This window comes from Protopterus annectens, chromosome 1.part1 (assembly GCF_019279795.1).
Source record: "Protopterus annectens isolate FY-2018-M chromosome 1.part1, PAN1.0, whole genome shotgun sequence".
Lineage (NCBI taxonomy): Eukaryota > Metazoa > Chordata > Ceratodontiformes > Protopteridae > Protopterus > Protopterus annectens.
The window spans coordinates 1,165,201,815-1,165,227,096 of NC_056726.1; the positions used below are offsets into that span (position 1 = coordinate 1,165,201,815).

The following is a 25,282-nucleotide window of genomic DNA, read 5'->3' on the forward strand; positions in this document are numbered from 1 at the left end:
GGACAGAGATAAGTTGTTTGTGTGGGACCATGTCAAATGCTTTAGATAGGTCTAGGAAAGTAGCAGAGGAGAGATAGCCATTGTTTTTATGCTGAAGGATAGTGTTAGTAAAGGAGAGTAAGGCAGTGGTGGTGCTATGGTTTGGTCGGAAACCATGCTGAGTATTGGAAAGGAGGTTGCTAGTAAGAAGGTAGTCTGAGACCTGAGAGTGTATGCATCTCTCTAGTGTTTTGGAGAGTGGAGAGAGAATAGCTATGGGGTGGTAATTGGTTAGTTCTGTGAATATGAAGATACCTTTTAGCCTTCCATAGGAAACCAGTACAAAATTATATTTGGAGTTGCACAGCAAGGGAAGGAACAGGAAACTCTGGCAACCCTAATGCAGTCAATGTTCTGGAGTAATAGGCCAGTCAGTTCCCACATGAAACAGCAACGGATGACATGGGATGAAACTGAAGAGAATGTGACACAGGAAGATTATTTTATTTTATTTATTTTATTCTATTTTACATTTGTTGACCAGGTAAGTCCAACTGAGGGTTGGGAGGGTGGCTTAATGGCAAAGGTGTTTGCCTTACAAACACAAGGTGCAGGGTTTGAGTCTCACAAGGGATAATTGGCTAGGCTTAAAATGGCTCGCAAGGGCAGTTAGCTTAGTACTAAACTATGAACTATGAGCTAAACAGTCCTTTTTCAGCGGAGACCCAGATATAAAAGCTCCACAGTTTTACAATTTTAGTGTTAACATTATCAGCAGGTTACAATGTATACATACAATGAAATACATGTTATCAGAAAAAATAATAGTGGAAAGAAAACATAATAAGCATACATAAGAGAAATGATTTCATACAAACATTTTTAATAAACAGTAAAAAGAGTTCATAGTGTATGTAGTTATTTCATGAGGTATGCGACATTAGAAATGGCGATAAGAGATGGAGAAGAAGAGCTGAGATATGCGACATTAGAAATGGCGATGAGATGGACAAGAAGAGCGATACTTTGAAGAGGTTTACGAGCTAAAAGTGTGACGTTTTGGTGATTACATATGAATTAATGGGACAGATCAGGGAGGATGAGTGCAAGATGATCTGGAACTTTCTGTAGAATGCCCACAGAAAATGGAGAACAAAGAATATGCCCTCAGATTAGAAGAAAATGATCTAAAAGAAGAGTTGCTTGATTTAATAGACATGGACAGACATATTAAGATCAATGAAAGAAATAGACAGCAGAAAGTTAATAAAATCAAAAAAGTTAGAAGTTTGATAAAACAAATGAACACAGTAATTAGGACTGTTCATAGAGATTCATGCAATATAACAGAAGTAAACAGGATATAATTATTGTGCAGCTAAATTAATAACAGATACAGTCTTTCCATAAAAACACAGGGCAGTAAGGGAAAGGAAGGAGAGAAACCAAATGCCATTGTGGACTTATCAGAGAAAACTATAAAGCAATTAAGACAAGAAGTGTCACTGTTAGAGTACAGAAGAGGAAACAGATCAACAGAAATACTCAGATAGACATGATATCATGACTATTGCAAATGTTTGTGTCTTTCGGCTTTTCCCGGTTAGGGGTCGCCACAGCGGAACTCCGGTCCGCTAATGATTGGCAGTAGAGTTTTATGTGCTGGATTGCCGGGCCTAACGCACAACCTTCAACGAAGGAACGCTCGTTCATGCATGTCGTCACACAGAAGACGCTCTAACTGAGAATCGAACAGGCAACGTCTAACTGTGAGGCGACAACGCTACCGCAGCACCACCACCGTAGTATCATGACTATTGCAAATAATAAACTAAAAACAGCAGCACATGCAGGAAAACTTAAATATGTCAATAAATATAAAGGAAAAGTACAAAAATAAGCAATTTATTGATGACCCAAAAAGTTTTATAGAGAATTAGGAAAGAAGGCAAAAACAAATGAAACCCCACAAAAGAAAAAAAAAGAAGAAGAAATAGATACATTTTGGTGAAAAATCTATGTTTATACTGTGGAACATAGCAACGATGTTGAATAGATAAAACGGATAAAAGAAAGAATAAGAAGTTGAAATGTACAGGATATGAAATGGGATCAAGTAATGACTAGAGAGATTGAAACAAAGTTAACAAAAAGCTCCTAATTGGGAAATCCCAGTCCCAGATGCAGTACCTAATTTCTGGCTAAAAGTATTAGCAACTTTAAATGAATATATGTGCACCCCAAACAGACACCAACTTGGTTAACAACAGAAAATAACAATACTCCAACTTAACAGGAAACCTGCAAGTGATCCTAAAAACTATAGACCAATAACCTGCCTTCTGACAGCATATAAACTACACACCAGTAGTTGTGTTGGTGCCAAAAGAGTTTATAGTCATTTAGAAGAAAACTCAATCATGGCAACAGTATAAAAGGGTAACAAAAGAAAGTCATATGGAACAAAGGGTCATTTGTTGTTAAATAAGGCCATAATGTAGAACTGCAAAAAATCATGGATAGAGTACAAAAAAGCATTTGACAGTATTCCACATAAATGGATAAAAGAGTGCTTAAAATGTATAAGTTACACCCGACACTGATCAATTACATAACAGCGACCATGAAGCAGTGGCAAACCACTTTGCAGTTAAGCCATGATAAAGGACAAATTATTATTCTAGGGATAAACATTCAAAGGGAGATATTTGAGGGTGAATCTTTGTCAACCTCTGGTCTTTTGTCTGGCCCTTAACCCATTAAACTGCCAATTTAACAGATTAGGTCATAGCTACAATCTGGCTTCCAAACTGCAACAAAGTGTAAAGACTTCTCATCTTCTTTTTGTGGATGATTTAAAATTATATATTTCATCAGATGAGGAACTGAAAGCACAACTGCAAGTGGTCAAAACTATTTCAGATGATATAAGAATGTCATTTGGTCTTGATAAATGTGCAAAAGCAACCTTTAAATCAAGAAAACATCATCCTGATTAAGCAAGAGGGAGTGTTAAATATTTTGGGAATTTATGAAGAATCAACAATAAAACATGAACAAATGCAAATAAAACATAGCAAGAAATATTTTAGAAGACTAAAATTAATACTGAAAATAGTGCTTGCATCTATGAACAAAGTATATGCTATAAGCCAATTTGCTCTTCTTCTCCTAACTTACAGTTTTGGAGTAATTGACTGGTCCCAAAAGGTGTTGGATCGGTTGAATAGGAAAACAAAAAGGATGTTTCATGCTTATGAAATGATTTATAAAAATCAGTGTATACCAAGACTATATATTCCCCGTTCTGAAGGACATATGGGCCTCCTCAAAATTACTTGCATGTATAGATCTGCAATCTTTGGACTTCACACATATCTGCTGACCTCACAAGACCAAATGTAGTGAAAGTTTTAAAACGTGGAGAATAAGTCTAAGATGACTTCCTTACTTTAGCACAAGCATATCGGTGTCAAGCAGGAATGGAAATCAAACCGGAAGTAGATAAAAATTAGGCAGCAACTGAATGTGTCGAAAAACAAAAGAAAGAATATAAGGTGAAGTATCAGATAAGAAGGCAAGAAATGTGGAAAATACTTAAATATAGTAGCAAGTACGGAAAACTCTTGGAACAACCTCATGTTGATCAGGATCAAATGCAGGAATTGTTAAGGAGAGGTTAATTTAAACCAAAAGACAAAAGGTTAATACTGGTAGCCCAAGATAGTGGACTATGTACACATTGGTTTACAAAGTCCATTGAACATGTGGGCAAAACAGACAAATGTAGGTTTTGAAAAATAGAATTGGAAACATTCACATATCTTGTTGCTGGTTATGATATACTAATCGCAGAAGGACTGTATACTGAAAGGCATAATAATGTGGCAAGACTGTTACACTAGGGATTGTGCAAACATAATACTGAAGTAGCTGAAAAAACATCGGACACATGCACCACAGACCATTATAGAAATGATGAAGTTTATATCACATGGGATAACCCATTACCAACAGTTCAAAAATAGATGCAAGAAACCAGATATAGTAGTCCATAAAAAGAAGACAAAAATAGCATTGATTATTGAAATTGTTACACCCAGTGACTACAGTGTCTTGCATACAGAGAAAATACAAGGATTTGCAGGCAGAAATGAAGTCAATGTAGAAGGATACCCAGACAGTTCCAATAGTATTAGGAGCAATGGGTCTTATAAAAAAGAACTTACAATCATACTTAGGTATGTTACAAATACATCTAACTCCATACAAATTGCAGAAGGAGTCATTACTGGGTACATTGCAGGTGCTGTGAAGAGCACTTCTGGCTAACATCTAAGATTCAAACAGTACTAATTTCATGAACTTTAGTCATACATATTGACTTAGGAATGGGATCCTTTCCCATCTTGGTATTAGAAACCCAAAAGACTTGGAGAAATTAAAAAGGGAGAAGCCAGAAGTTATAGTAAATCTCCAGGCTGACAAATTCAGCTCCAGTTTTACACCCACAGCCATCCAGCTGAAAATACCATCAAACAAAATCCCTCCAACTATCCTTAGGGAGCAGGTCCTAGATACACTCTCTAAGACCAAAAACACTGCATCAATGGACCCTGATAACATCCCAGGCTGCCTCCTAAACTGTCTGATATATGAGCTATCTCTACCACTGGAGTCACTTTTTAACCATAGCCTGCAGACAGGCTTTGTGTCATGAAAATGGAGAATTGCAATAGTCATCTCCCTGCACAATGGCAAGCCATCAATAGACCCCGGGGACTACAGACCCATAAGATTGACTTGTTTCATATTCAAAGGCATGGAAAGAATAACCATGGAAATTATTAATAAGGATACAAAAAAACTTCAAACACTGGATCCAGCCCAGTTTTTTTTTTCATCAAATGCAGATCATGCCTATTCAACCTGGTAGACTTCTTTGAGAAGGTCACCAAGCAATGGATGTGACAAAACAGTGTATACTGCATACCTTGACCTGGCTAAATCATTTGATACAATACCCTAATCAAGCATTATAAACAGCCTCACAATTATCGACATAAACCCACATTTTACACAGAATTGCCAGCTGACTGTCAGACAGCACCTAGGAAGATAAGATATGGGAGACCACCTCCACAAAGAGACCGATCACTAGTGGAGTCCCTCTTTGCAGGATCTTTTGCATTTCTGCAAAGCAAATATCTTCAGAATTGCTCAGTCTAGGGGTTTAAACTTTGCTAGCAAAATAATTAGGAAAAGTTGGAGGGGCAGGTTTGTGTCTCAGAGAATTCCCCTTCTTTGGAACAGGCTTCCCATCTATCTGAAGCAGAGCTCTTCCCAACCCTATTTAACAGATACCCGGACCAGTGGATGAGAAATTAGAAATACATGCTCGGTCTAGCACCTAGTCTGTAATGGACAGAGGTACCCTGAAAATCTTGCCCTAACTTACATATACCCCTTAAATTATCCTCTAAGGCACATATGGCCTGGCACACATGTCCCTTATGGACAGCGGTATCTAATAAATTCCTGGCTGTCAAGTTCCTATTTGGATACAGGCCATTATTATTCTTTCAGAAAAACTTGGCTAGGCTTAGAAAGGCCCCCTGGGCCATTAGCCTAGTAACAATCAATGAATCTGTGAATCAATAAACTTTTAGGATACAGTTGGGATGCTTGGCTAGGCTTATAAAGGCCCTAACAGTCGTTAGCCTAGTATATACCTATAAACCTATAATACTGTTCTTGATATCACAGTTTATGACATCAGCTATAATCTGTTTCATGGCTTTGCAGATGAGGCTTGTAAGGTTGATAGGTCTGTAACATCCTTTGCCAGTTGTAAGGTCAGCCTTACAGAGGGATGTCACCACTGCTGTGCAGCACTCATCAGAGGCAAAATTAATAGCTAAATTTAGGTTGAAGAGTTTAAGGCATGGGACTGTATAGGCATGTTTAACTCCATTCATTAAGTAACCAGGTCCCATAGATGAAGTATTTTTGGTCTTGGTTAGCATTTTCAGTAAATGATCTTTAGAGATAATTGGGGAGAAAGGGATTCGAATATTTCAATGCTTTGGATAAAAGTTTGTTTGCAAGGACATTGGCAATGTTGATTCCATCAGAAATGGAGGTATCATTATGAATAAGTTCAGAGCAATGTAAAATATTATTTCTTAATTTTCTAACAAGCTAAGGATAGGTTTATTTTATTTATTATTTTGCTTTTGTTTTCTGGGTTGGGTTTAGTTAAAATACCCTTTTCAGTGGAGGCCCAGGGAGAAAATCTCCAACATATTACAAACAGTTTTAAGCAGACGTAAGGTAATAACACATGAACAGATATACATCAACAATTACAGATATATTTGCTAATTAGACTACATTCATATGAAACACAGTATGAAATATACTTATGCATTAGTAGATTTTGAATGCTAAGCATTTGAAGAGGTGCATCAGTGTGTTTGGCAGACAGATAATAGATCATTTGATTAGTGTTTAGAAATTGAGGGAAGGACTAGGGATGGCAGAAATGTTAATATTGTAGTTATGAGGTGGGGTGGAAAGCAGGTACAGAAACAGGTATACATATGGCTATCATGAGGTTTAGAAGTATAGAGGTGGGGGTAAGCAGTGTCACAAAGTAATGCATGTGGCAGGGAGATGCTATTAAAATTATTCAAGCATTAATGAAGACTGGTTGTGGGATATATGATTCTGAATGGTTTAACAAGATGGCAAGTAAAATATAACAGTGGCATTTTTCTGGTGATGTACAGGAGGAGATTCATTGATTTGATGAGTGAAGTTTTAGATTAATAATTATCTTGGCTTCTGAGACTTGTCTATTTTAATGGGCTCCTTTAGTGTACCGGATAGTGTCTTTTCCCCCCAGTTTGTTTTGTAATGTTTTTAATATTTTGCGTGATAAGGTGGTTTTGTCTTTCTTTAGTGTGGAGTTTATTTATGATAGTGAGCCACCAGGGTGGTTTATTTTTGAATTTCCCATAATACCTGGTTCAGGTAAGGACTGCCACCTCTGTAATTTTCTAAATGGGTGTAAAATTTTTAGTGAACTCAAAGTCATGAATGGTGCAGTCAGATGTAAAGCACAGAGGAAGCTGAGAATGACACATTTGCAATCCATCAATTCAATGGAGTTTTCTGTAATGGCTGTGGGGAATTTGAAGGAGAAGGTCATACGTTTGTGGTCAGCCATCATTAGGGAAGGAGATTTTAGAAAAGTTGTATACGAGGCATCCATATTTGTAAGAAAATGGTCAAGAATGCTCAATGGAGTTTTTGTTAAGTCTTGGAATAATTGACCACATCCTACATTGGAGGTATAGGTGTCCCAGGTTATTGAAGAGTAATTAATGTCACTGAAAATGATATAGTTTGTGGTAACAGGGAGATAATTTAGAAGAGAAAGCAATCTTATCTTGTCATCAAGGGAAAAGGTACAAAAAAGGTGTTCTGTAACAAGCTACTAGTTGATAATTAATGCTATCGACATTGATTTGTATTTCAATGAGCTAAGTTTATGAGTCCCTAATGATCTGTGTGGAGGTAATATGCTCACTGGCAAATTTAGAGATTCCACCATAGTTGCCATTGGGTCTGAAGATATGAAAAAAGAAAAACCTTGGTTTAGAGGTAGTGCTTTCTTTACATTTAAGCCAACTCTCAGTAACCATACAAACATGGATGTTATCAAAATGCAGGAGTGCCTCAAGATTGGGTAAATTATTGTTTGGACTTCTGGCATTAAGCAAAGTAATCTTAACATAATCCAATTTCTGGACCGACATTAGTTATACTGGAATGTCTATTAATCAACTGGACTTTGAATAAAAAAAGGCATTGGTGGACAGCAAAGGTTTTAGCCAGAATGCAGAAGTCTTGAAATGTGAGCTTTACCGGAAAAGCTCACTCAGACTCTGACACAACTTCCTGTGAGGGAAAGGTGAGTCACACAGAAATTAGAACAGGTCAATTAAGGTTAATTATCTGTGAACTGAAGGCATTGGCTAGGAACTAAACCTTCTATTTAAGGGTAAAACAAAACATTTCAAAGCTTTATTGGAAATGTTCACCCAGACTCTGCCACAATTTGCTGTGAGGGAAAGGTTAGTTTGTTTTTGCTTTATTGTATTTTCTATTACTTTATTGCCTTCTTCTGCTTTATATATTGTGATTTGTTTGTGTTTTATTTGTATTCTGCTTTTAATTGCATACTAAAACTTGGAAAGAAACTACAACTGTGCCTTATGTGACTCGCACAGAAAATTTTAAAATGTTTTCCACCCTCACACCCTATCGCTGTTGTGTTCTTAAACACAGCTGTCTTTCTAGTTGTCTGCCCCTTATGTTAATTTGACCACATATCTCCTTTGCTGTCCCCTTTCACTGGCTGTTGTGATTAATCACAAAATTATCATTTTGTGAAATCACTCCCCTTCAACTATTTCAATTTATTGGCCATCCCACTGTATTCCTGTAGAACCAGAATGCAAAAGTGCCTACCACTTTCAGTCTTTCTTGCTCTTTTATTTACTAGAAAAGCCCAACTTGGAACAAACATGACTTTCAGCAAAGGCCTGGGTAGAAATGCTCCAGATGCATGTATTTTTAACATGGGAGGAAAGCCCAGCACCCAGAGGAAGCCCACACAAACACAAGAAGGAAGGACATATAGACTCTACATAGAAGGCTCTCTACTTAAACAGCTAAAGCTTAAGAACCCCCCCCTTTTTCATATCTAACTGCTTAGTGCACACTGCCATGCTTAAGATATTAACCTGTTTTTTCATCTTACCTTTAAACATCTATTACAAGACCACCAGTTATGGGACAAACCAAATTCTGCCTCTCAGTAGTCATCTTGGGATTAATGCTTCTGTTTTCTCCTAGTGAGAGAAGGAGCACAGTTACATTATCCCAGAGATGCTGATCACCAGAAAGACTAATAACTATTTCATAGGTGACAACTTGGAATCTGTGCTTATATTTTACTATTTTACTCCTGTGAGAGAAGAAAACAAGACCATGGATCATCAAACAGGCTGTGGCCAGATTCTCATCTTGGGATTGGTGCTAATGTTTTGCTTCTGGTTAGAGAAGAAGCAAAGTAGTAGTATATCCCAGCAGATTGAAGCTGTGGTGAGACCAGCATTAGTAGTAGTCAGGCAGTAGCCATTCATTTGACTCACCTCTTTTCATCATTCTTGACAAGCTAATTCTTTGTTTGTACTGCTTGATTTGTTTCTAACTTCAGAATATCTGTCTAAATACTTCATCCTTAAATTTTCAGGGTGTACGTACTAGTTTCACCTAAGTGTTTAGCAGTACCCTGTACAGACAAACACCTTGAATGACACTTTTCCTGTAAAAGCACAATTAAAATTTTACCTATACCTAGTTTTACACAGGACAATTAGTTTGCAGTGACAAGCACTGTCCCCAGAGTTAAAAACCGGATACTACTCACATTGCTTTATGTTCTCACTCCAACTGTCTATTCACTAAAAAACGTCTGTTGTCATGGATATGAACTTTCCCAATTGCCTCGTGTTTACTGACAACTAGTTAATTCTCAAACAAACTGATATGGTATGTAAGAGATACATTTACACAATGTCACTGGAGGCAAAGTTCTCAGATAAAAGTAATCCTAATGTCAGTATGGTTTTCAGTAGTACACACGCTGCACCCATCACACACAATTCAAAGCAGACATATAGACACATATGCTGAGAGACACTTAACTGTAACCTTCCTAAACCACAAAGACCTCCTAGATGAAGTACACATAATGAATACCCTCATCAGCCCCAAATGCACTTTTTCAAAGCAACACCCACATCAGCACATAGAGCTACATCTCATGGATCCTCTACTTTTAAGCCCATAATGCAAGCCATCACACAGTTCAACATTCTGGTCATTGGACACTCCATCATGAGACACACTCATGTCCCTCTCACCAGGGTGAATAAGGAGAAAGTCACAGTCAGTTGCTTATCAGGAGCTAGAATCCACCACATTATGCATGCACTCAGGTCATTGGACCACAAGTACCAGTATGACTCAGTCATTGTCAGTGTGGGAGTAAATGACCACGACTATATATATAGATATCAAGGAACTGTCGGAATATGTCTCAGGCTGGTATGAGCCTAGCACTGTGCAGCATTATACCTTCTCCAAGGATGATGCCACAAAAAGAACAAAAGATGATTGACTTTAATCATTGCTTTAGTTTCTGGTGTAATTCTAAAGGGGTGCAGTATTTGTCAACATGGAAGGGGATGATCAAGAGACCATTCTGCTTTGCCAGGGATGGTCTGCACCTCTCCCCTCTAGACTTTTGAATATTAACTAAAACAATGTCTTCCCCCATAGTGCCTTTTTAGGGAATACCAAACTGAAAGTACTTTAGAATCAAAACCAAGAAAATCTTACTATATTACTGCTGAATGCTAGGAGTCTAGAACCTCTCCTCACCATAGAGAATGCTGATGTCTGTGAGGTCAATGAGACATGGTTTACAATTCCTTCCACATATTTAGATCAGCTAATACACAGACAGTACTAAGGGTGGATGTGTCCTGATTTACATCAAAAATAAATATACCTCAAGGCTGGTTAAACTTAACAATGCTTAGGAGCTGCTCCATGTTCATATCACCAAAAGCAAAATCCAATACCCCTTCCTTGCAAGCTATATGTCTCTATCTATGACCCAGGAAACCCATACCATGTACTTAAACTTATGGGAAACACTCACCATCCAATCCAGTACCATATTCATAGGCAAATTTAATTATCCCACTATTACCTGTGAATCCTATATGACACCAAACATACAGGTATAGAAATTTCTGGATTTTGTAAATGCAAACTCCCTGGACCAGATTGTCAATCCACCAACCAGGGGTGAAACCATACTGGATCTGGTCTTCGCTAATATAGAAGATAGCTGCACACAACTGTAATGTCTTCCCTGGTAAGGTCAGACCACAAAAGGGTCTCCTTTGAAGTAAAAATAAAACCTGGACATCCAGCTAAACCTGCAATATTCAGGAACTACTCTAAGGCTAACTTCCTGATATTAAATGATAACCCTGTACAAGCATGTTAGTAGCTGCGTAAAGGAAGCTGTACCCAAAATTAGGAGGTGCAGCACCTACAGGATAAAAGCACTCTCATCAAATTAAACAAACAACTCAGAGGGCAAATAAAGTCTACCAAAGCCAAATCTGAGGTAAATTTGCCCTCCCAGGCCAAGGACAATCACAGGGCATTCTTTACCTATATCTGCAACCTCAATACACAATTGTGTGCAGAGCTCATTGTAAATGAAGCCACCTATACTGAGCCAAATGATATACCAAACTTACTGGCTGATAAATTCAGCTCCAACTTTATCCTAATCTCCCATTCAAACTTCCCTCAGGAAATACCATCAAATACATGTCCCCCTGCTATCACTAGGGAACAGGTCTTCAATGCTCTGTCTAAGGCCAAGGAAACTGCAACACTGGGCCCAGACAAATTCCAGGATGCATTCTAAATAGCATGAAACATGACCTATTAGGCCCTCTGGAATTGCTATTTAACTGTAGCCTCCAAACAGACTTCATGCCTCGTGAATGGAGAATAGCAACCGTCATCCCTGTCCACAAAGGTGGGCTATCTACAGACCCTGGAAACTAAAGAACCATATGTCTCACTAGTTTTGTTTGTAAAGCCATGGAAAGCATTATTGTGGAAAGGATCAATAGTGATATAGTAAACCTCCATACACTGGAAGGTTGGTTTGTCAAGGGAAGATCATGCCTACTCAACCTGGTGGACTTCTTTGAGAAGATCACCAAAGCAATTGATGAGGGCAAAATGGTTCACACTGCCTACCTTGACCTGGCCAAGGCATTTGACACAATATCCCACTCAGCCATTGTTGACAAACTCAAGAGGTTAGATACAAACCCTTATGTCACCTGGTGGATAGCCAACTGGTTCACAGAAAGGACCCAGGAAGTTAGAACTAGGGAGTCCACCTCTACAAAGAGGCCAGTCACAAGTGGAGTCCCGCAGGGATCGTTCCTTGAACTGCTCCTTTTTTGGCATTTATTTCTCTGAAGTCAAGGCCAAAGTCAATGGTCTCTGAAAGACTAAATTTGCAGATGATTGCAAATTAGGAGCTGATATTGAATCCCACACTAACAAATGTTCTTCAGAAAGGGCTGACACAGACAAACAACTGGTGTCAAAGCCATGGACTAAAAGTAAATGGCAAGAAATGCATAATAGTATCCTTTGGGAAGTCATTCATTCCTGGTAACTATCATATTGACAACACACTCCTTATAGTTGACCCATTAGTCAGGAACTTAGGAACACACATAGACAGTAATTTAGCCTTTGACCATCACATGTCTTTCCTATGTTACGCACTTTATAAACAAAGGTATGGCATTTAAGTCCAAGGAAGTCATTGTTCCACTGTATTTGTCATTCATCAGATATAGCATTGAGTACAATGCCCCCTTTGATATGCACCTAACCTGGCATATCCAACAACTGGAACATCTACAGAGGTTCCTCACTAAAAGAATGCAGGCATAAGTAAAATGTGCTAGGCAGATAACCTCAAGGCCCTATCTTTGTATTTTGTCTCCTACAGGCTTTTGAAGGGTGACCTATGCCTGGCATACAGGGCATTGTCAGACCCCACACTGATGGATCTCCTGTATATCCACAAAATAAACAGCACCAGAATTACCCAATCTAAACACTTAAACCTTGCCTATGATATAAATAGGACCTGCTGGAGAAACAGGTATGTACCCCAGCGACTACCTTGTCTCTGGAACAGGCTCCCCATCCATGTGAAGCAGAGTTCTTCCATAAGTCAATTCATCTCCAGAGTTCTCCAAGAAAGGAAGAACAAATTAATACTGAAAGGTCTCCTTAAGCCTTCTTTTGAGGAGGACTTAGCCAGTTCTTCATCATCCTCCAAGTCTCCCTCCTCAAAGAAAGAGAAGGTCAAGTCAGCAAAGAGACATTCTCCTGCACTGACTGTTTTGTCTGGACGTACTCAGAAAACATTAAAATTGGATAAGCCTTCTACCTCTTAGGCTCCACTGTCCTCGGTGCCGCTCAAGGTTATCGATGTTGACACAGTGTCGGTCCAAGTCTTTTGGAGCCAACTACTGAGAAATTGCATAGAAGCCAGCCTAGAGAGCTATTGCTGGTCTCCCCAACTTTACGATCTCCCATATTACAGAGATCTAGGTGGCCTACCCTGTCATCCAGATCCTCCAAGAGCCTTTCAGAAGAGGATGTAGAGAGAGTAGTGCTTAGACTTTTGAAGTCATCTGCTTTACCAGAATTGTTGCTGGCTCTGACCCAGTCAGTTCCAGTGCCATCTAAGACCATTCTTCCTGTTGCTGTTCCTCCTTCAAGCCATGTTGGTCCTTCGGAGCCGGAGTTTTTGGTGCCACCTGTTGTGAAACCCACGGTTCCAGCACCCCTTGTGGTTGTCTTGGAGCTGAGTTCCACTCCGACACCTTCAGCACAGTCCTTGATGTCTAGGAGCTGAAGCTCACCAGTCGGCTCCAACAGGGACGCTTGGACCCTAACCTCCTTGGTGCCAAGCCTACCTCTCTGTGCATTGGCTAGGTTGAGCTCGGACCCTACATCCATCTTGGAGCCGATCACTTTGGAGCCGAGGACTACCTCTGTTTCCTCGGAACAGGGGCTGTCCTCAGAGGTGGAGAGATCTGCATTCAAGATGATGAGGAGTGTGCTGTCTCAGTCTTCAGCTCCACACAACAGTACCGATACTGTTCCCCCTCAAGCACCGACCTCTGTCTCAGCACCTTCTCTCTCTCTTGACAGCAGAGACCCGCAGCCTCAGGAGCCCCAATTGGGTGGCCCCTAGTCTTCCGAGACCTCCCCAGAATACCCTTCTGAGGAGCCCCCTCGGAAGTGAACATGCAAGAGGAAGCATGTAGACTCCCTGGATGAGTCTATCACCTTGAACACTGACCTCGAGGAGTCAGAAGGGTCCCCCAGGTTGTCCTCTGATGATATCTCCTCTGTAGATATCTTAGAGATCCTAAAGCAGAGAGGCGGCTGGCCCACTGTCACCCCTTCTGAGGAGGCGTTAGTGTACCTGAAGGCTTTTGGGTCTCAACCTTCAGCCTCTTGGGTGTCTCCACTTTTTGATGAGCTCCTGGACCTAGTTAGTCAAAAGGTGTGGAAAACTCCTGATGCCATGGAACCAGTCCCCAGAAGACCCAAAAAATTTCTCTCGGCCCCCAAAGAGAAAGAGTTCTTGACCAAAGGTGTGCCTGTAGATGCCATGGTGGTGGCGGCAGCCACAAAGAAGGAACTAGCGGAGACTTCTACATCTGCCCATCCACCAAACAAGGAGTCTCAAACAATGGATAGATATGGGAAGTGTATCTTCTCTTCAGCGGCTTTTACTCTCAGATCGCTGATTTACCTCAAACATTTTACTAGGCTTCAAAGAGATCTCCTAAAGGAGCTAGGAGATACTCTCCAAGGTACATCAACTGAAGGAGTCCCTGAGAAAGTTACTGCTCAGTTGTCCACCTTAAACTCAATTGTTAATGCCTCCATGAGGCTGATCTCTTATGCAGCAGATGGAGTGATTAGGGCAGCAGGTTCAGGGGTTTCCCTTAGGAGACACTCCTGGATGCGCTTATGCAATTTTGCGGACCCCTTCAAATCTACTTTTACCAATGCCCCCTTTGACGGTTCCTCTTTGTTTGGACCAAAGGTAAAAGATACATTCACCAGGTGTGAACAGGAAGGGAAAACTCTTTCTGCCGTGGGAGTACGTTTTACCATCCCTTCTAGACCATACCCCAAGGGTCAGAGAGGTGGAAAAATGTGGTTCAAGAAATCCCAGAGATTTTTCCTGGATGCACAGGGTGATTCCTCCTTCAGAGGGAGGGGAGGAGGAGCTAATGGTAGACATTGCTCTAGAGGCAGGGGGGATATGCAAAACAAGGGTGACTGTCCCTATCAGTGCTCCTGATGTGGGGCTCAGCTGTGCTTCTCTGGAGCCAGTCGGGGGTCACTTATCTTTGTATCCAGAAGCCTGGCTCAACATCACCCAAGACAAGTGGGTACAAAGAATAATCACCAGAGGATACTCCACACCCTTCTTTCTTCAACTCCACACCCCCAAGAAGATCCCAGATGTTCCAACCAATCACAGGGATCAAGCAACTATAGAAGTTCAAAAGTTGCTTTCAAAGAGAGTCATCCAAACTGTCCCTGCAGACCAGATAGGATTCAGAACTTACTCTGAATTCCTTTTAGTGCCAAAATGAACAGGGGACTGGAGGCCCATTTTGGACTTTAGCAAACTAAATGAATCAGTAAAGAAGTCCAAGTTCCGAATAGTAACCCAACAATCTACACTCCCTCTATTAGGGAAATACAATTGGATGTGCTCCTTAGGCCTCCAAAATGCGTACTCCCACATCAAAACGGACAGAGCATCGAGGAGTCATCTACACTTCCAGCTGGGAGCTAGTCATTACCAATTTTGTGCTCTGCCCATTGGTCTCACCACAGCCCCCAGGGTGTTCACCAAATGCATGGCGGTAGTGACAGCTCACTTAAGACGTCATGGATTCCAAGTCTTTCCATACCTGGACGACTGACTCCTGACCACCACCACCACCAGGCACCTACTCCTACAAGCCAGGGATTCATCCATCCAGCTCTGTACCCAGCTAGGAATTACAATAAATTGGGAAAAGCCTGCCTTGTCACCCTCTCAATTTGTGACTTTTATAGGCACAAAAATAGACACAGTCGCCATAATGGCTCGTCTTCCTACAGACAGAATTCAAAACCTCAGACAACAGATATACAGCTTACTTCCTCAACAAAAGTCAAGACCAAGACTGTGCTAAAAATTTTAGGGACTATGCCTTCTACTGTAACTCTAGTTCCACTAGCCAGATTGTATATGTTAATTCTTCAATGGCTACTTTTTCCCCAGTGGTCTCTTCAACAACTGCCTCTGTCTCATCATATTCTCATAATGGAATCTTGCAAAAAAGACCTTCGTTGGTAGATTCAGCCTGCTCAACTGATGACAGGAACACCCTTCCTTCCTCGCCAACCCATTGCTACAGTGACCACGGATGCCTCCCAGATAGGGTGGGGGGGCATTATCTAGGCAGGACTGTCCAAGGCACATGGCAAGGTCACAAGGCTCACTTGCATATCAGTGTCCTAGTGATGACAGCAATGCTACTAGTGTTGCAAGCACTTCATGACTTTTCCTCTAGGGACGATAGCAATCCAATTGGACAATATGTCAATGGTATGGTATCTAAACAAGCAAGGAGGAACCAGATATGACCCCCTTTGTCGAGAGGCTATTCGTGTTTGGCAGTGGGCGATATCTTCCCAGCACTTTCTAGTAGCAATGCATATCCCAGGGACAACAATGTGATAGCCTACAAGCTCAGCAGGGCAATCTTGATGCCGTACTAGTGGTCACTGAATCAGAAAGTAGCTGAACAGATTTTCCACAAATGGGGACAGCATTGCTGTGATCTGTTTGCCAGTCCAATCAATGCCAAATGGAGCAGCTACTTCTTCCTTATCCCCCCTCCGGGGAAGTCACCGAGAGACGCATTTGTTCACAATTGGCCTCCGGGACTTCTTTATGCATTTCCCCCCTTTCTGCTCATATCAAAAGTGATCCAGAAAGAAAAGTCCTTGGGAAGCAAAATGATTCTGATCACTCCTTACTGGCCTTGTCAGATTTGGTTCCCCTTTCTCGGGCCTCATCTCCTAGACGATCCATGGACTCTGGACCCAGTTACAGACCTCTTGACACACATGTCAGGTTCCCTTCATCCCTGCCTCCACACCCTCAACTTGACAGCGTGGCTGCTCCACTTCCATCTCTAGTCAGGCTTCATGTCTTTTCACCTGCAGTGACCCATATCCTCACGTCTTCCCACAAACCTTCCACGAGAAATGTATATGCTAGCAAATGGAGAAGAGTTTCTATCTCGGCAAAAGAGAAAAATGTAGATCCTTACACAGCGTCCATCCCCTTGGTGTTATTCCTAACCAAACTTTTCCATTAGGGATCATCTGCTGCTACAATTAAAGTTCAACTGGCAGCGATATCCAATTTTCATTTGGGGCAACATATGCCTAATCTGATGGCTCACAGATTGTGTAAAACTTTCCTTAAAGGCACTACCTTACTGAGACCTCCCTTTGAAGAACCTGTATCTCCTTAGGATCTAAATTTCTTTCTGTCCAAACTTACTTCCCCGCCTTTTGAACCCGCACATTCATGTGAACTGAAGTTTCTGTCTTGGAAGACCATTTTTCTAGTAGCTATTACATCCACTAGAAGGGTGTCAGAGTTGCAAGCACGGTCAGTCAAACTGTGTTGCATGATTTTTCATAGAGACAGAGTTTCCCTTTGTACAAATCCTTTCTTCATCCCAAAAGTTTGCTCTCAGCCTAATTTGAACCAAACTATCAAACTGCCTGTATTTTTTCCTAATCATTCAAACAGTACAGAATATAAATTTCATCAACGTGATGTTCACAGACAGTTACAGTCCTACCTGCATAGAACTAAGGAATTTAGAAAATCAGACCAATTGTTTGTATCCTTTTCTGAAATCAGGATAGGTTTGCCAGTCTCTAAAGTAACTCTATCTAATTGGATTTCCAACTGTATCTCTTTTATCTACTCTTCCAATGGAAAGAACCTTCCTTTTAAAATTAAGGCACATTCCACAAGATCCCTATCCACATCTGCTGCCTTTCAAGCCAGAGTTCCGAATGACAGCATTTGTGCAGCAGCAACTTGGGCTACCCCTCATACCTTTATTACTCATTATAAATTGGATTTGACCTCAAGGGATAGAGCCTCCTTTGGTTCCACGGTTCTTAGGAGTATATTCCCATGAGCCACCCGAGAAAATGGTGCTAAGGACGCTGTCCCACATGTAAGAATGAAGGCGACATAGGAATACAGAACATAAAGAAGTTATGTACTTACCATAACGTTCCATGTTTGTAGTCCATCTCGCCCTTCATTCTTATGAACCCACCCACCTACCCCCGTCCATGTATCCTTGGGGGAGCTGGAGACAGGATAGTATTGCCTTTGGTAAGGTGGAGACCTTTCATTTTTGTTGTTCCTTGTGGATAACCTTTCTATCACTTTTATAGTCAGCAACAAACAAGATCTGGGGATTCTTGCTAGTGCACTATGGGATACCTACCTTGCCACGAGCCAACTAAGAGACTTTGAGCTTTGTAATAGGCCAAGTCGGAGCCAAGGATCGGCTCCAAACCCATATGTAAGAATGAAGGGCGAGATGGACTACAAACATGGAATGTTATGGTGAGTACATAACTTCTTTTTTCATCTCCCAAACCCCTGCTTACACTTGTCAAGGGTATTACAACTTATCAGAGATTTGTGATGCGTGGCCAGGCTTAAAAATGCCCTTGTGGTTGTTCGCCTAATAAGCATCTGTAAACCTATGAATCCTTAGCGAGGCAGGCTGGAATGCCTAGCATGTTCTCCCTGTCATACTATGCAGATACATATTGGACCCTCCCCAGGAATGACCCCAGATATTTAACCAGTAAATAAAGTTAAATCTTATCTTTGTATCTAGACATCATCTGAAGTAAAGGAAGAATTCCATTCAAGACCAGTTAGAATTCCAATAGTAGTTTTGATAAAAAACAAGTCATGGGCCAAATAATCTCAGCTGTACTTCTGAGTTTGTTAAGGTACTGGAGTCATTTATACAATACCAGCTCCATAAATTGTTTTCTTCCTTTTCCAATCAAATGTCATAAGTTCGTTTGTAATAGTTACCTTAAGTTATATAAATTCTTCAGAGTTTTCCATTAGTCTGATCCCTGTTTACCTGTTCTTTGATATCCATTTATACAACTTATGATAATATTAAAAAAAAAAAAAAAAAAGAAAAGAAACAGTCTGATGTTTTGATCTTCATTGCAACAATGACTCGATATGTGTGATTCTCGGGTTCTTCCCTACTCAGGCTGCCTGATTTTTGTCAACTGCCTGCACCTGAATAAAGCAAAATATTATTCAGCAGTTTTGCTAGATTTATTCCACTATTGTTTATTGAGTTTGCCCTCTGTATTACATTTACTCTACAAGTATGATTTACTTTTACAGTGACTTCTTCAGTTACTGTATATATTGAAACTATTTTGAAACGGGGAGTTTCAATCACTGTGATACCTTGAACTGTCACTCATTATATAACTCAGAAACAGGTATATTGATTTCAAGTTTTATCTTTGATAACTTAGTCATAAAATAAGTAAATAAATACCTTGTAACATAATAAGCATTTCCATCAAAGTATCACCACAGTCTTGTAACATTTTTCTGCATAGCTACATACTTTGCATGAAAAACAGTAGCTCTCTGATACTCACAACACAAATGACTCATTCCAGACAGGATTCAGAGTCGACTTGATTGTTCTTGTTTTCTGTTTGGTTAGATTTTTGGGGTCTGGAATCAGTTTTAGCTTCACGTATGGATCAGAGAGTCCATTTGGATCCATTGGAATCAGGTTTCGTGCCTCACCGACTAGAAATATAATGGAAAGAAGAATTCATAAGCCAGAAATGGCAGAACTAGAATGATGAAATAATACTGTCATTGCAAAGGGGACTGTGAGTCCATAATTTTAATGATCCTGTTCAATATCTATACTTATAAAAATTGTTAGCGTAAACATGGTTTTAATTTTTATTAACTATGTTAGCCTTCTAAGCATAGCTACCCATTTTTCTGGTACAATTGAAACATGTTGCTTAATAAAGTGACTTGATCTGAGTTACAGAACAGACTGAACGAATGAAACCTCAGTATCATATGGTGACATTCATTATCAGGCCAAGTCATAATCATCTGCACTGAATTGCCAGATATATTCAACCATCCGTTAATGATACAAAGACAATGTGATCTACTTGACTGAAAAAATAAAAAACGCTCAGCTGATAAATGAAGTGCTGACCTTATTTTATCCACATAACCCACAATAGGATGTGTCCCCATGGAAATATATCTTTATGTTCCATTTGTGGAACTTGCTTTTTATCGCATTAGTGCAAAATAGTATAGAGCATAATTTTTGACAATAATTAAACTTTGTTTAAAGCAATCATTTTGAATGTTGTGCATTAATCTGCCTTCACCTTACTATGAGTGGCTGCTTAAGGGTTCTGTTAAAATGGTTCAAATTGTTAACTGCACTTGTCTCTTTGGGTAAAACACATTTAATAGGAAAGTTGGGAGAGAAAAATGGCACATTATTAATAAGTTGTCAAATCATAGAAGCAATAGTAAACAGTAAATGTACTGAGCAAAGAACATGCACTAGCAGAAGAAAAATATCTCAGAGTTAAATAACCAATGACAAATGCAATACATTTAAACAAACCTTTTGAATTTCCAACCACACATGGTATATCAAAAATAAATGGTGATAAAATACACAGTCTTTAGTAATGCGCACACAAATCTTGCCCGATATATTCATTTATGTATTTGTTTAGTTTTATACTTGGAAGCAATTGGATTAGACAATTTTTAAGTATCCAATAAATAAACAAATAAATAAATATCACTTATTATAATGCTTATCATTCTTTCAGGCTATAAGAACGTGGAAGTAGAAGCCACCATTAGTGGATACTCTGGGATGTGAAAAGTGAATGTCAGTGGAAGGGGATTTAGCATATTTAGTTGTGATAACAGGTTCGCCTGCATCACAGAAGGGTCTGAATCCAGTAGGCTTATTTCTGCCATATAACTGTTTTTCTTTACTTTAACACACAGATATGCTTCTTAGATCTGTTGGCCAAACAACACAGGCAGGGAAGGGGATCATTGCCCTGTCAAGGAGAGTGTCACTGGATAGTAAGTGGTGGGAGTCTCAATGGATTACTTCATTGGGACCATCACGTAATCCAATGTTTGTGTTTTTATGAATGGCATTGATTTTCAAATGTACACCATGTGAGGCGTACAATGCCTGCATAGTGATGAAGACAGCATACAATGTTTTACTTGTTGTTCTGCTACTTTATAAATCACAACAGGCTTTTGTATATCAATCTATAGTGTATTAAGCCTTCTCCAAGTCAGTTAATGTTTATGAATAGCATCCCAACTGAGCTGAGGAAGAAATGGAATTCAGTCTCATCAGTGAATGATTCTGTGTAATAATTAAGGTGCCATGCATGCTTGCATTTTCTCAGGTTAAAGGTGGGAGGGTGGCCTAATGGTTAAGGTGTTTGCCTTACAAACACAAGGTGCAGGGTTTGATTCTCACAAGGGATAATTGGCTAGGCTTAAAATGGCTCGCAAGGGCAGTTAGCTTAGTATGAATCTATGAACCTATGAAAGATTGTGAAGTTCAATGACACTGATGAGACAATTATCCCTCCACAAAGGTAGGTGCTGATATGATCTACCTAATTATAGCCCAGTAGCTATCCTTCAAGCACAATCTATGATCCCTGGACATCCTGTTCATACCCAGCTTCTTATCTATTACAGAACTAACTGTCTCTCACTGTAGCACCAACACTGTCCTTTTCATCTTCGTAAACACTATCCATTGCCTAAAGAAAAGCAAACAAACTTTTTTCTTCAATATTCTTAGAGCAATCAAAAGCATTTGACACAATATCCAACAAAATCTTCTTTGTATCCTAGCAACTCTAGAACTCTTTGAATCTGCAATCAAACTTTTTTGGCAGCTGTCTAAACAATTTGTAAAATGGTAACTGCTCACTGAAGTCCTACAAGGTTCAGTCCTTGGTCTTTTACTATTCAATATATTTATAAATAACCCAGACTCAGCTTCTCACCCTTTCACACTTGTGCAATATTCAAATGAGTCCACCCTCATCTGTTCAGCCATAGCCATAAAGGAACTCCAATCCCTTATGCAATAATCCTTTTCAAATGTAGAACAATGGTTTAATAAATCATAACTGTTGCTAAATCACTAAAAAAAATAAATAAATAAAAATAATACTGTTTATTCACAGAAACTTTAAGTAAAATGTTGCTTCAAAGTTGCCTCTCATCAAAAAATTCAGATAGATATAGTTCCAACCACAAAGTTCCTGGTGGTCATACATAAAAATCTAAAACTCAACATCCATATTCAACATTCATAGGTAAGTACTAGGCTAGTTCCCTGTGAAAACTATCACCAGTTTCCCTTTTTTTATTTTAACATTTGTTTACCGGGAAAGTCCGACTTGGAACAAAGCCAATTTTCAGCAGAGGCCTGGGGAGAAACGCTCAAGACGCATGTCTTTGTGACATGGGAGGAAACCAGAGCACCCCGAGGAAACCCACACAAATACAAGGAAGACATGCAGACTTTACACAGAAGGCAAACCAGCCAAGAATCAAACTAGAGAACCTCTTGCTATGAGGCAACAATACGACCGCTGCACCACTGCGCCATCCATTGTCCTTTTGTTGCTTGACTTAACCTATCTCATTTGGTATTAGACTGACCTTACCCATCCCATGGGTGATAATTATATATTACAACTAATGAGGGGGCTGATGCATGGCATCAAGCATTTACATGCTGCTACTTTATATTAGTAGTACAGCAGGAAGTCCTGGGATAAATTTTCTGTTTCCCACGCATAGATCCAAGTTGCACTTGAATATGCACATGGATGAGCTTTGATTTTGTGGATGGGAAGCCTGATGCAGAGTAGCAGTATCCTCTGCGAGGATCTTCTTTTTCCATTAAACCCCCTAGCAAAAAATCTGAACTTTCTATAAAAGAAACTATTAACTCTGACCAAGCAGGTAAAACTACAGTATTCTCATATTTCCAATCCAGTCTGCTGTATAGGCCACCGATACTCACTCAACTCCACTCCTCACAGGTACAGGAATTACAGCAATGCTGCATTAAAACTGTCAAATTTCCGGCAACCCACCACTGCATAGCTCTTCAAAAACTCTCATGGATTAGACATAAAGCATCAAAATACAGTGAGCATTTATTTAATTTATACATTTTCAGACAAAACTGAAGGAGAAAGCCCCAGTTATAAAAAGCAATAAATAACCACCTTTTACAATGACATACAATTGTACAGTGTGTTAGATGTAAAATAGAAAAGGATCCCCTTAAGAATATGACATACAGCAACGTAATCTACAAGCAGAAACTACATTTGATGAAGAATGAGTAACTGTGGTACAAAAAAGTCAAAGAAATAGGCTCAAAATCAGTGTTGGTGCACTAAATTCCTTGCATGTGTTGCCAGGAAAACAGTCACAGCACTTGGGAACAAATCAGAGAAGCTGAAATGAAAGCAGTCTTTTCTTATGTGACATATACAATGATCACACTCTTTACAAAGAGATAAACAGCCTTTGAAGAATTGCTGTAGGTTTGGTAAGGTGTGCCAAAAAAGTAACAAACAGGCAAAATTGCAAATAATGGATAGTATAACACAGCAGAAATGGAATACCCTATGAACACATGAAATACTGAAATGGCAGGAATGGCCATGCAAGTTAAAATTGTTTATTATTATTATTATTATTATTAGTGGAAATACATTTCATGCAAACTAGTAGACTTTATAATATAACGTTCAGATAGTAATTTCTGGTGGTAGTCGATGTCATTGCCATCAACAAAATAAGATACACTTTGTAGCAACAAGGGGAAGTTAGCATAATAGTTAATGTCATTACCTCCTAGATACAAAGTACAAGGTTTGATTCTGACCTTTTTACTTATTGGCCAAACTTGTAACAGTTGGCAGACTGATAGCCTAGTATGGACCTGTTATGTTATGTAATGCTATCTATTCTTCAGTTTCCTTTTGGATTCATAGGTTAAATATTAAAATATTTGATCTACCCATCTTCTAAAATCTTGACTGACACAAGTCTATACTTCTTAGTGCTTGTAAGACTGTGCTATAATTTCTTGAAAGTAGAGATGTATAGTGTTTATCTAGGTGTAACAACTTGTTCCAGAACTTCTTAAGTCATTGATTCCAATTAGCTTTATGGACAAGTTACCTGACCTGAAATTAGCTTATTTGCTTCACAAACAGTATGTCAAAAAGATGCGTATCAGAAAGTCATTGAAGACCATTCACAAATCATTCCTCAGTATACTACACTTTATATGATTGTTTCCATGTTGAATGCCTTCTTAACTAATCTGAGCAACTTAAATTTAACTTTAAATTGAAAAATTCTGTAGCTGTGCAAACTAGTTTTAGTGCATTCTAGGAATTGCAGTTTATTCTACAACTCCTCAAATAATTTTATATATTTTTTTGTGGACTGTCATACCCTTATTTGTTTCCGGGATGGCTTTCCTCTGATTAACAATGGCATATATGGTGGTAGTAGCATAATGGAGAGATAATCTAAGTTATCCAGATGTGGATGAGGTACTGCCTTTTTGTTTTTTATTGATTCATTTAGATTGCTTATATGTCTAATCGATCAATTATTGTTATTCTGATAAACGCTTTGTTAGCTTGATTTTAGTTGTGGTCTGATGAAGCAGTCGTGAAGTGTGAAAAGTGTTTACCATTAAACTTTATTGTTTTTGTTAACCGCTCGGTTGTGTTTCTATGCTCTTGCTTTTTGTTTTGTTTTTGTTCCCAGGTGAAAGGCACAGTTAATTCCAAGAATGTGTACTTTTATTTCATTATGATAGAATTAGGGTAATTAGAAGCATCAGTGGCCAGAGGAAAGTGGGTCAGCACCAAGGTTGATTTGTTTTAGATTAGCTAGAAGCATTCTGATGGTGGAGGTAGAAATTGGACTTATGTTGAGAGTAGTTTGAACAGGGTGTGGCTATTGAGAGGATAACTGAGGAACTTGTGTTACTCAGGAATGTTTACTGTTTGTATGAAGCAGGGGTTGAACTCTGTGAGGATTGAGTCAGTAGTGTTATTGGTTGTAGGGACAGGGGTGGAAGTTTGGGCCGTGGGTATGGTGAACAGAAAAGTTTGGAGTTATTTTGGTGTTTATTTTGGAGTGAGTTATAGTAGCTTTTTGTAGTTTTTTTGTCTTGTTTGATGTATTTTGAAATATTTCTTAGATATTTAAGAAGTTGGTATATGGCTTGTGTTCTATTTTTGTACCAGTTTTCCAGGCTTTGTCATGCTGTAACAT

At 39.4% G+C, this 25,282-nt stretch overlaps 1 protein-coding gene across 1 annotated transcript in view; it reads right to left on the reverse strand.

Moving 5' to 3' along the window:
- PRKCG (protein kinase C gamma) overlaps positions 1 to 25,282 on the reverse strand; it is a 4,166,346-nt gene that overhangs the window by 1,211,107 nt on the left and 2,929,957 nt on the right. Inside the window, exon 6 of the mRNA XM_044080462.1 lies at positions 19,513 to 19,669. Coding sequence (XP_043936397.1) covers positions 19,513 to 19,669 — 157 coding nt within the window. The remainder of the gene's footprint in view (positions 1 to 19,512; positions 19,670 to 25,282) is intronic.